The 12,038-nt window shown below is 45.3% G+C and overlaps 1 protein-coding gene across 1 annotated transcript in view; it reads left to right on the forward strand.

Moving 5' to 3' along the window:
* Positions 1 to 12,038, forward strand: part of PTGFRN (prostaglandin F2 receptor inhibitor) — an 83,144-nt gene that overhangs the window by 44,280 nt on the left and 26,826 nt on the right. Inside the window, exons 3-4 of the mRNA XM_037021104.2 lie at positions 1,999 to 2,412; positions 6,197 to 6,577. Coding sequence (XP_036876999.2) covers positions 1,999 to 2,412; positions 6,197 to 6,577 — 795 coding nt within the window. The remainder of the gene's footprint in view (positions 1 to 1,998; positions 2,413 to 6,196; positions 6,578 to 12,038) is intronic.

The raw sequence follows: 12,038 nt of genomic DNA on the forward strand, positions 1-12,038 counted from the left end.
AAAGGGTGTGTAATCACTGCCAGATTATGATGGAACACTACTAGCTTACTCTCCTGGCTACGCAAATAATCCCATTTTATATATCTGGATTGTTTTGGGATTTTTTCAAGTCCTATTAGTTTTACTTCCACATTCAGTTCTCTGAATCCAGTGAAGATTGGGCAGGATCTCTAATTTACACATGAGGAAATGCAGAGCATAGGTTAATTACTTGACTAAAATCACAAAGCTAATTAGTAACTGAGCAAGAAAAAACAATTTTAATTTGGGGCTAGCAAAATAGAAACATTATTATTATTATTATTTAATTAAGCATTTATTTGTATTCTTCCTTGTTCCAAAAAGAATGTGTCAGAGTAGGAGTGTATTTAATTATCAGGAAAGTAAAGCAGTTGCATGGTGATATAAAAAGAGGGGGTTGATCCAGGCATTCATAATGATTTGTAGAACCCTACCATACTCAGAGACTGTGATCCCATTCACCTTATAAAAGAATAAAATAGCCATGTCCACTATGTAGGTATTAAAACATCAAATCTACCTTCCATTACACTTCCTTATTCCTATGGAAAATCCTAAATATGGCTTTTAGAAAAAAGTCCTGTAAGATATTGCATTGCAGTTAAATAATGCATTGCTTTTATAATCATCACACACATGCCACACCTCCATTAAGCCAGGTGCACCCTTGTCTCCCTGTGTAGTTCTCATTTTGAGAAATCAGGCAGCAAGAGAATCCACCCCCACCCCCCAACACACACACACATACCCCAATGTCTGTTTCTTCTCTAGTCTCTGGAAGGCAGGAGCAAGGGGAGGCTTTCCTTGGGTCAGGAAAGCAGATAGATGGCTGTGAAAGAGATCGGCTGGCTGCCCAGGTAAGCCTCTGGTGGCTGCCACGCACGGGCCAGGGTCTGTCTGATCTTCAGCTTCATGGGTCTTGAAACTGTTCATCTGTGTCCTGAGAGGATAACTGTCCTTGAGAACCGAGTCATGTTAGCTGGACTCACAGACTGGTGTATCTACTAGAAGATGATGATTGTATTTATTTTGCAGCAGAGATGGTTCTTTGGGATAGGTCTTTCTAAAGATGTGACAGTTTTTTCAGTTATCTAAGTAGCCTCTTCCTGAGGACACTGAATTAGTTTCTGAGTGTGGAATTGCAAAAAAAAAAAAACACCAAAGAGATGATGAGCAGTGCTGTTTGAGCTGATGGACAAGCCTGAGAGATTGTTCCGGCCCTTTGGTGGAGGCCTCCTCCCGGATTACCTGCTTATCACTTCCCTTCTTAAGTAGCACTCAACATATTCCTTGATCTCTGGCCCCCTTATGTAGACTGCGTAGTAGAGCCCAGCCTTTTCTCAGTGGCCCTCAGATGTAAGTAGCTGAGGCTTCGATTTTCTGTGAGGTTCTCCTATCCTGCAGGTGCTTTCTGCTCAGCCTGGTCATTCTTAGGCATTTCCCAGGCCCCAAAGCACAGGCAGCTCATGCTATATTTTTGCTTTGATTTGTAGAAGATTCTTCAGGTTGCCTAATGTAGCCCAGTGTCCCAAGAAAAAGGAGTGTTTGCCAAGCACTGCCCTGGACACTTGCCCGTTTACCTCGTGTAACTCTCAGTCCACTCCCTGAGATGGGTACAGTTATCATCCCTTATTAGAGATAAGAAAACCGAAGCTGGAGGGGTAAAGTAACCTTACAGGTGGCAGAAGCATATCCCCAAGTCACAATTCCCAAAAGGGTTTTCACCACCCACTTTTAGCAGGGGATCTTAGTGCTGCTCCGTTTTGCTTTTCAAGTCAGAAAGGCAGTTGCGATTATAGAAGAATCAAAATGGGAAAAGGTGCGCATCTTGCCATTAGAACACCAAGAGGGAGGAGGAAATGGGCCTTGGTCACAGCCCCGCTCACGCCTCCAGGCCACAGAGCCCTACAAGGTGCTTGGCAGGGTGGAGGCGGGGACCACCCAGCAGGGCGGCTGACGCTGTGCTTTCTCCCGCAGTGCTCGCCGATGCCCTGCATGTGGCTGCCAGCCCGCAGCCATCCCCGGGCCTGAGCCTGCGCCTGGCCGAGCCCTTTGAGCTGCGCTGCGCCGCCTCCACCGCGTCCCAGCTGCACACGCACCTGGCGCTGCTGTGGGAGCTGCGACGCGGCCCCATCCGGCGCAGTGTCCTCTCCCTGACCCACGAGGGCAGGTTGCGCCCCGGCCCAGGGTACGAGCAGCGCTACCACAGCGGTGACGTGCGCCTGGACACCGTGGGGAGCGACGGGTACCGCCTCTCGGTGTCCTCAGCCCTGTCCTCGGACCAGGGCTCCTACAGGTGCCTCGTCAGCGAGTGGATCGGGGAGCAGGGTAACTGGCAAGAAATTCAAGAAAAAGCCGTGGATGTGGCCACAGTGGTGATCCAGCCAACAGGTGAGCTTTCTGGAAATGGTATATTTTAGACTGTATCTGATCTTCTGACCAGTGATGTAAAGAACTAGGCAGAGCCCCATCCTTTTCTGACAACATTTCTGCCTCTCACCTTAGGCCTTGAGCTGAGGGAGTAGGGGAGAGGTGGGAGTTTGGGGAGGACACCTTTGCTTGTGTTATATGCTTGTACTTTGGCTTTGCAACTGCTTTTCATCTGGATTCACACCCATAGGAAACTGCAGTTTCCATATAATACCAGGATAATTTTTTAGCTGGAAGATAAAGTCTCTTTAAATGCCAGAATGAGATCTGGCCTGGTGTTCAGAGGGGCTTTGGGGTGGCACTTCCCCCACCCTGCTCCTTTGGCTTATCTGGTTTGGTGTTTCCTGAATGTTGGAACTCACTGTTCCCACAGCTGTTGGAGTATGTGCCTGACTCACCCCCAAACTTCAGGTTTAGCTTGGATCCTCTAGGCATGCCTTTCAGGTCTGCTCACATGCACTGGGCCTCTTCTGTATAATGCACCCTGTGAGCATCCACCCTGGCGTCTGTGTGCGAGAAGCTCTTCCCTCTTACCTGTGAACCAGCCTTTTAAAAACAACCACCACCTTCCAGCTCCTACCAGAGAAGTAACTAAGAACATACACAATTCATTTCAGAAAACCCATACAAATATAAGAAAAACAAGCCATTACTGACTCAGTGTCTGACAAGCATCAATAAAGAACCTACTGAGTGAGCCTGGGCTCTGCGGTCAGAGTGAGCGTGACCATGATTCTCAGGCCCCATGGCGCTTCTGCCTTTGGCAGAGATGAAGCATAAAGAGACCATCTCCTGACATAATTGCTGTGGATGGATGGATGGATGGATGGATGGACGGACGGACGGACGGACGGACGGATGGATGGCCTCAATTTGCTGGGAGTCTAACATCTTCAGATCTCTGAGTATTTTACTGCCTAGCTGCTGCCTCCTGTTTTGTAAACTGGGAAGACCTTGGCTGGACTCATTTCCTGAGTATAAATGTGAGAGTATGACCATTCTGCTGCTCAGATGGGAAGGAAAACAGGAAGAAATACACCCAGGGAGTATTTTTCCTCTACAAGCTGCATTGCCTTGAACATTTTACTCTGCCTTTTTGCCACCATACAGGAGTTGGATTTGGTAAAAGCAGGACTGAGGTCCTTGAGTGACTGTGGCCACCGACAAGGTGGGAGGTGCTCTTGCCCAGGAGAGGGGCTGCCCATCACAGTCAGGCTTGGTTCCACTGGCTGCAGAAATCCCTTTCTAGGTAGGCTTAGGTCACCTTCCTTTCCAGAAGTAATCTGCCTGGAATCTGTCCTAAGAAACTCAGCTTGCATTGGACAATTGTTTTCAGGAGCCAGAAGGATTAAGAGTTTCAGATTCACAACAAGTTATCTTTTTATGCAGAAATTTCAATTGTTACGGTATCTTAAGATTTTTAAGACAAATTTGTTATATAGTATTTTTTAATGCATTAAATAAGATATAATGATAGGCCTAATGAATGCTTGTACTTTCTAATTTCTAGCACGTGAATGTAAATGATATGTTAAGATATCTGCAGCACTTGAAATATGATGTGAAAACATCTGTGACTTTTACTGGGGCAAAGTTCCAGGGACAGGCAGTATTACGTGGGTTTGTTGCTAAGTTTCATAATGAGAGGAGATGCTGTATTTCAGGTAGAGATTAGTAAAAACAAAGACAGCCTTTTTTCCCACCCATGTCTCAGGATCCCTAAATTCTCTTTAAGGACCTGAAGTTAAGAACCACCACACTGGAGTGTTGGTGTTTCTCTTGTCCCCAGCTACACTAGCCATAGCTAGCTTCTTAAATATTATCACATTGTTAAGATAAGCACCACTAAGCTGCTTAAACACTGGGGCTGTTACCTATGTGGCAGTGTTGCCCCCATATGTTAGGAGTGGTTTGGTGTCTGCTTTATGAATTCGGATAAATCCAGTAGGAGAAAGCCTGCTCCCTGACAGACTTCGTCTGAGGTCCCCCCTTGCTTTCCAGGCCTTTGGAATTGGTTCTTTCTTCCCTGCATCCTGCTCCGTCCTGTCTCCCAGCATTGAACCCCCAACTTGGAACATGTGAGAATGATGGCTGGTGATGTGACAAAATATGTAGCCACATGCAGAGAGAAAATTACAAAGTTGAGGAAATTACTATGAATATTCTTAAACCTCAGAGTCTGTTTTCTCCATGCCTGCAGTCCACAGCTGCATCGCTTCTTCACCTCCCTGGCTCCCTTCTGAGCCTTCTTTTACTCCAGAAGCTGGCAGCTGGCACAGAGGGCCTCCAGCAGTATTCCAGGGTGTCTGAACACAAGCCTTGCATGTGGGGTGGTTCACACAACAGTACAGGCTCAGACCAGCAGTTTCCATACTGAGTCCTCCCAAACGATGTCCTCAAATTACTTTTGGCTCTTTAAAGGGGTGAAGGGGGAGGGAGAATGTGGAGAGTGGGTGGAGGTGAAAAGTCAGACTTTTAAATTCTTTTCCTAATATTATGCCCACGTCATTATTTTCTTCAAGGCAGATACGGAACTTGGCCTGAAACAAGTGTTTGAAATGTCAGGCTTTGGCGATACTCACAGGATCGCAGTTTACTCTAGAGGGAGTGGGCTTTGTAATTGGGTCTTTTCAGAACTGGGCATTAGCCCTTGTTGCTGAGCTTACTCAGGACAGCAGTTGATGCTGAGTGACTCTTGTTGGAAGACCAGGACTGTGTCGGCACTTGAGTCCCCGGGAGGTGTTGGCTATTTATCATCCGAGCAGTTGCTCCCAGAGCATTTCCACAAGTTGAATGTTTCTCTATCTGATTACATGTGTTCGACTTCTTTTTAAAAATCCCCTGAATAAAGTAAAATGTTTCCATGTAAAGAGCTTTGACAGGGGAATGCTGAAGCCAGATCTGCCTTGAGACTGTGACACCAAATACCTCAGTGCTTCATGTAAATACGGTCCGTTTGAAGTTATCCACAGTAATGAGAGCGGGCGGTGGTATGGGTGAGCCCAAAATCATTGTGCTTTGGTTTTAGAATGTATGCTTTATCCCTGACTTTAAGGTCGCTATGGCTAATGGAATAAATGATGCTGTAAGTACATTGCATTTTGAAGATTTGACTTAGAAGCCATATTGTTTGGATTCACTTTTCTGGTCCTTTGCTTAGGATTTTCCCCAAGAAGATGGCTTGACCCTTATTCCCTACTCTCTGGCCTCCAACCCCCAGTCCCAGTTCCCAACTAATAGTATATACCAGTCAGAACTGAGCTGTCTTTTCTCTGTAAAATCACCCAAGAAAGTATAATTTTAGTTTTGCCATGTTCAACAGACTTCTTTTCAAACAATAGAGTAACAGTTAAGAGCAGAATCCCTGGAGGCAGACTTGGATTCCAGCTCTGCCACCTGTTAGCCATGTGACCTTGGGCAAGTTCCTCAACTTCTCTGTGCTTCAGTTTCCTTATCAGTAAAATAGCATAATAGTACCTACCTCATAGGGTTGTTTTGAAGGTTAATATTAATAAAGTACTCAGAGCACTGCCTGCCATATAGAAAGTGTACGTAATTGTTGATATTTTTCTAACATTTTAAAAAATGTGTGTTTCATTAATTTATTTAATATTTCTCAAGTTCTTGTAACTATACAAAGCCTTCTAATTTTCAGGAACCTAAAAGGAGATGATCTAAAGGGTTGGGAGTGAAAAGGGCAAACATAATTCAGATTATCTTGATGTATTTGTTTCTAATTTTCAAGTTCTGCGAGCAACCGTGGTCAGGAATGCGTCTGTGGCTGAAGGAAAGGAGCTGCACCTGACGTGCAATATCACAACAGACCGAGCAGACAGCGTCAGCCCAGAGGTGACGTGGTTCTTCAGCGTAGTGCCTGACAGCACTCTGCCTGGCTCCCGTGTGCTGGCGCGGCTGGACCGAGATGCTCTGGTGCACAGCTCTCCGCACATTGCTTTGAGTCATGTGGATGCACGCTCCTACCATTTACTCGTTCAAGATGTTAGCAAAGAAAACTCTGGCTACTATTTCTGCCACGTGGCACTCTGGGCACCCGGGCACAACGGGAGCTGGCACAAGGTAGCAGAGGCCGTGTCTGCCCCAGCCAGTGTGGATGTGACCTGGCTAGGTGAGTAGTTTGGAGGTTGGCTGTTAGCCTTTCTGGCTTAATCCCTCCTCTGGGATATCAGGAGGGGTTGGAGTGCTGTTTGTTTCACATTAATTTGGCATTTTTTTGTATCAGGACAAGTATACATTCTTGAGCCTGGATAGATTCCAAGCTGGGGGTGAAAGCAAAACTGGCTGAAATAGAATCTGGCAGGCTAGGGATACGTTTAGATAATGTGTCCTCAGTTGTGTCAATACCCTCATTTGAGAGGATATAGTTTCCTTTTGCTGCTGAGATTTGCAGTGTCGGGGCCCTGTTGAATGGCTCTTTGAAATGGATCTCAGTTGCAGGCAAGCACTGCCATTCTTCCTGTCCTTTTCCTAGACTCTTAGGTGCTTTCTGACATTTGCTGGGGCTTTTCTAAAGCCCAGCAGAAAGAGAGTTCCTCCTGTTCATGGAACATGTGTTTTTCCCTGACTGCTCTGGAATCCTAATATAGTTTTATTTGCAGTTCCCAGTTACCGTAAGAGCCTTCCGGCATCCCCAGGCCCTTCTGGTGGGCTGTGTGTCTCACCCGGGCACGATTCCCCTGTGGGCAAGCAGAGTGGCCCTCGGCTGTCCATTACCCTGCCACCCATTTTATAACAGCTCATCATGTATGTGAAGATGTTGTCTTGTTGTCTTCTTTTAACCATTCTCATCTTTCCCATCTCTTATTTTCTTAAATGCTTGCCCTCCAGAACTGACTCTTCCTAATTTTTGTTACTATTTTGTAATCAATTGCAAGTAAGCTTAAGCAGTATGGGGTTGAGTGTGGAGTGCTTGCTTCTTACTGCCATTATTACGAAGATGGAAACAGGCCTACCAGTCAAACTCTTCTCTGTTTTGAGCTTGATTTGTCTACTGTCCCATGACTGTTCTGACCCCTTGAGGGGGAGGTAGTTGGCATTGCTCTAATTATTAGTAGGTAAAGCAGGTCTTTAAAGGCCAAGAAGTCATTTCCTCCCTTGTCTGATGCTAAACATCCTCCCACTGTGACATCCAACTCATACTTAGCTCTTCCTTGTCTACATTAAATCTTTTCATGGGTTACATTCACTGTGTTTCTTCCTCAAAAGCTTTTATTTAGAAAAGATGGGGAGTTGGCAGGTGGGAACAGAGGGGACAGGGAGAAGAAGATTAATAAGAGAGTAAGCAGAAGGCACGTCCGCTAAGAGAGTGAGAGTAGGCAGGGTGTTAGGCATCCTCGGTAGCAGACTGACTCTGATGTCTGGAAAGTAAAAGGAGCAGGGCTTATCTGGTGAGCGCTTATTCCTGCTGTCTGAACCCCGTGTGAGACACTTGCTATGAAGCACTGAACTGGAACAATGTTGGCCCAGCTAGAACTCTCCTTAGCAACCTTCAAAATAAAACAGATGTTGTCAGCAGCAAAGGAAGACTTTTCATCTCTGGAGCTGAGTTTGTCTCACGGCTCTGATCCTTGGTGCATTGTATGATATCCTCAAATCCCAGGGCCTCCTCTTCGTGCCCCGGCCCCCTCCAACTCAGAATCATAACTCAAGCGATTTTTTTTTTTAGAAAGTGCTGCCTGCACTCCAATTTGAGGGCCTTTTTGAAGTACTCAACCACTGATCCTAGCATACCCTGGGGGAGACGCGGGGGACTGTAGAAAATGGGAGGGAAGCTCCAGGAGGGAATGGGCTCTTTGAGCTGGAAGGGATTTGTTGGTGGCTGTGTTCTCTAGAGAGGGACAAGAAATGAAGAGACTAAGTGTGGGAAAAGGTTCAGTTATTGTCCTACGGATCCAGTTGTTTGTTTTCCTGTAAAGTGCCAGCACCCTTCTTGTGCCAAGTCATCGGTGTGCTTTTCCCTGACTGATGTGGAGGTAACACAGAAGCCCATACCTTGCATATAGTGCTTTGCACATAATGGACATTCAGCTAATATTGGTCAAATGGATAGGTAAACCAGCACCAGCACAGGAATAGTGGTAAAAGTTAGGCACAAACTAACAAGAATTGCAAAGAAAGCAATAATGTTAAGCTCATAGAATATTCAGAGATATTTGCACATGGGTAAACCACTGGGAGTGTAAGTTGTATAAAAACCAACTGCATCCTTCTCCGTTCTTCCTCCTCCCTGTGCCTATGACTCACACCATTAGAGCTGCTTGTACATTTGTCAGGAGGCAAGCTGGGCACAGGTACAGCACCAGACCTTTCTCCAGGACCTTCTGTTGGATTCTCTGTCCAGAAGTGGGTAGGCGTGGCCTGATACTATATGATTATCTGTAGTTGGACAACATGTATGTGTGTGTATGTGGATACCCTCCCACAGGCAACATGGGACCTATTGGAGGTAACTGAGAAGTGGCCAAAAGAGTCAAGGAAACGTGACCTGCCAAGTTTCTATTTATGGGTTACCATATGTTATGTGACTATGGAATGTTATCAAAAAGAATTCTTGAGAAAGTTTGTACCTATGCAGGTGTTACTCGAAACTCTCGGTTTTGCTACTTGACAGATTAAAAGTAATATTTACTATTTATTGCATACTTACTGTGTGCTGGGCACTGGGCTCAGGGTTCTACATGCATTAAATGTTTGATCCCCACAAGAACCTATGAGTGAGGTACTGTCCCTCTCCCATCTGAAAACCACTGGCTTTCATTTTGCTTCAGTTGTACAGGTTCGGTATTCAGGAAGAACTCAGTGGGGTTCATCTCTATGCATGTGGCCCACCTGGGATGGCTAGGGTTGGGGTACCCCTTCTAGGGGGCTTTCATGCACACGTCACTGTGCTCCTGGGTCTCTCTCGGTCCCCATGCGGCATCTCGTTCAGGCCCTTTCCATGTGGCTTGGGCTTCACACAGCATGCTCATCTCAGGCCAGTCACACTTCCTACATGGTGGCTGGCCTCCAAGAGGTGGGAAGTGGAAGTGCCTGGCCAGTGAAAATTTATCCCTGGAACTGGCACGGTGTCACTTCTGCTCTTTTCTATTGGCCAGAGCCATCACAGAGTCTGCCCGAGTTCAAGGGTATAGAGAAAGAGACCCCATCTCCTAATGAGAGCAGGAAGGGTCACATTGCAAAATGGCATGTGGGATGGAAAACAAGGCTGTAGTCTTCTTTGGAATATAGAATCTATCACGGTGGTTGGTTAATGCTTGTTTCTTATTTCAAAAGAAGTGTTGGGTAGGCTTAGATTTATGGCTCAGAGTCAAGACTATCCCAAGTATTGTCATCTTATGTGGACATAGTTTTGGCTTTGGGAATTAGTTTTATTCCTGCAATTCTAGAGTCTGGAGTCCCCATAGCTAGGCCATTCGTGTCCTTACTTGTTTGGAGTTGGTGCACTGGACAGGTGAGGGTTTGAAGCTGATTGGGTCTCGTGTTAGTACAGAGCTCAGGGCAGTGATGAGAATGGGGTCTGGCACGTCCAGCAGTACTTATAGCAGCCGGGGGACCATGGTGATTTTTTAGAGGTTAAGAAAAACCTCTCTTCCTTAGGATTTATGTCCTACTTTTGAAGGGGAAAAAAAAAAAAACCAAGATTTAAGTTGGCCTGCAAAATGAAGCCCAATTTATAGCAGAAGATAAAAATAAAATCAAGATCAAAAGGGGTAAAGAAAATAAAATAGATACTGCAAGGTGGTTGGGATGAATTAGTTACTGCATTTGAGCACTGAATTTGCCTCTGAAGTTTTGAAGAGTTGAGACAAAAGAAATGTGATTATACAGTTTGCCTCTGATGAAGAAAAATAAACTCTTTCAGAGACAAACTTTTTCTTGGCACTGAGTTTACCATGTGCTTTTCTTTAAGGGGCATAGGATGATGGCGCTTTCAACTGTTCCTTTACAAAAGGCTCAGAATGATTGTTTAAATGGATGTTTCTTATATCCATTCTGTAAAAGCTAAGGGCATAAATCTTAACTGGGTGAAGGAGTTTCTATAAGAAGCTGAGTTACTGTGGAGGACAAATGTTGCTTTGTGTTGATCCAATTTAGTATATGGCTAAAACTGTAGAGAATCTGGAGGAGTGGCTAGTTAATATGCTTATTAAGCCATCTCCCTCTCCTATCTGATGTCTTAAATTAGTCTTTGGCAAGAGTTGGATACTAATCAGTTCATGGTTGAGCTCTCTGCCCCAAGTACCCGACTTCTGTGGTGTTAATTGGAGAGGGTTCCACAGGCTCAGATACAACAGCAGGGGGAGGTAGAGCCGAGTTCTGCTCTTCAAGCTTAAGAACCTGATTAGCATTTTTTCCCCATCAGAGAACTGTCCCATCTTTCAGCAGTATGCCATAAGGAAGGTAATTATTTTTCTTTAAAAGGAGCTGTTACTCTGCTAAATACTTTGTAGAGTCTTCCGAGTTCTGTGCCATCTGCAGAAACTAAGACTTAGGTCTGTAGGCTGTTACGGGCAGTTACTATCATCTGTCTGTCCAGGATTACCTCTGAAGGTAGAAGAGCATGTGGGCAATCATTGGAACCTTGCTCTGTCACGTTCTAGATAAGTTATCTTGGCTATGTTGCCTAAGCTTTCTAAGCTTTCTAAGCTTTGGTTTTCTCAGTGTCATGAGATAGTGCATAAAGAGTGCTTTAGCATGGTGCCTGGCGCTTCAGTCCTTGGCACATTGTCATGGTGGTAGTGATGGTGATTTATTGGCATTTGGGGTTGGGAGGGGTCAATAAAAACATATGCTTTCCCACCAAGTTAGACAAATAAGTCTGTCTTAGGGCATGGACCAACCAAGAATAGGTGTGTTCTGGAAGCAGCTGCTCCCAAGGAGAAGGGGTTGACTGACCTTTCTGCCCCTGCACCCAAATCTGGTAATTCAGTCTTCCTTCTTTGGGAGGAGTGAGTGAGAATGAAGAGAGGCAAACTGCGTGAGGGTTATTTTGGGTATGGGCATACATGTCTCATTCATATGATATTATTTGTATTGCTGTGAAGTGGTTAATGCTAAATACAACCTCATAATAATGGTTCTATTAAGGTGGGGTAAAGTGTCCCCAAAAACAACAGCTTCCTTTTCTATAGCCTTCTCTATTTAAATGTTAAGAGAATATTTGTTATACAAATGATGATAGTGGCAACTCTGACAGTCACCTTGCTCAGCTGCTTCCCCGGTACCTGCCCAATTCAAGACAATAAAACTGGTATCAGAGGAGACGAGGGTGCTCCTTCTTCTGTTTCCTCGAACTTGTGTATGCAGCCTATTCATCTAATTATCTCTACCAAGTTAACTAAGCTTCAAAGGGGGTATTAGATCATGGCCCTGTTGTACACAGTTCAGGATTAGTGCCTCAGCTGTTACCATCACGCTCGTCTTTCGGGATGTGGCAGGCTTTGAGAAAGTATTAATAACTGGGTGCAGAATGAGTCTGTGCAGTGTGGTCCTGGTGGAGCCAGGCAGCAGTGTCAGAGCCTCTCCTGTCATTCTGCTCACACACACTATGCAAGACTTTAGTCTCTGAA

Source organism: Manis javanica, chromosome 4 (genome assembly GCF_040802235.1).
Source record: "Manis javanica isolate MJ-LG chromosome 4, MJ_LKY, whole genome shotgun sequence".
Lineage (NCBI taxonomy): Eukaryota > Metazoa > Chordata > Mammalia > Pholidota > Manidae > Manis > Manis javanica.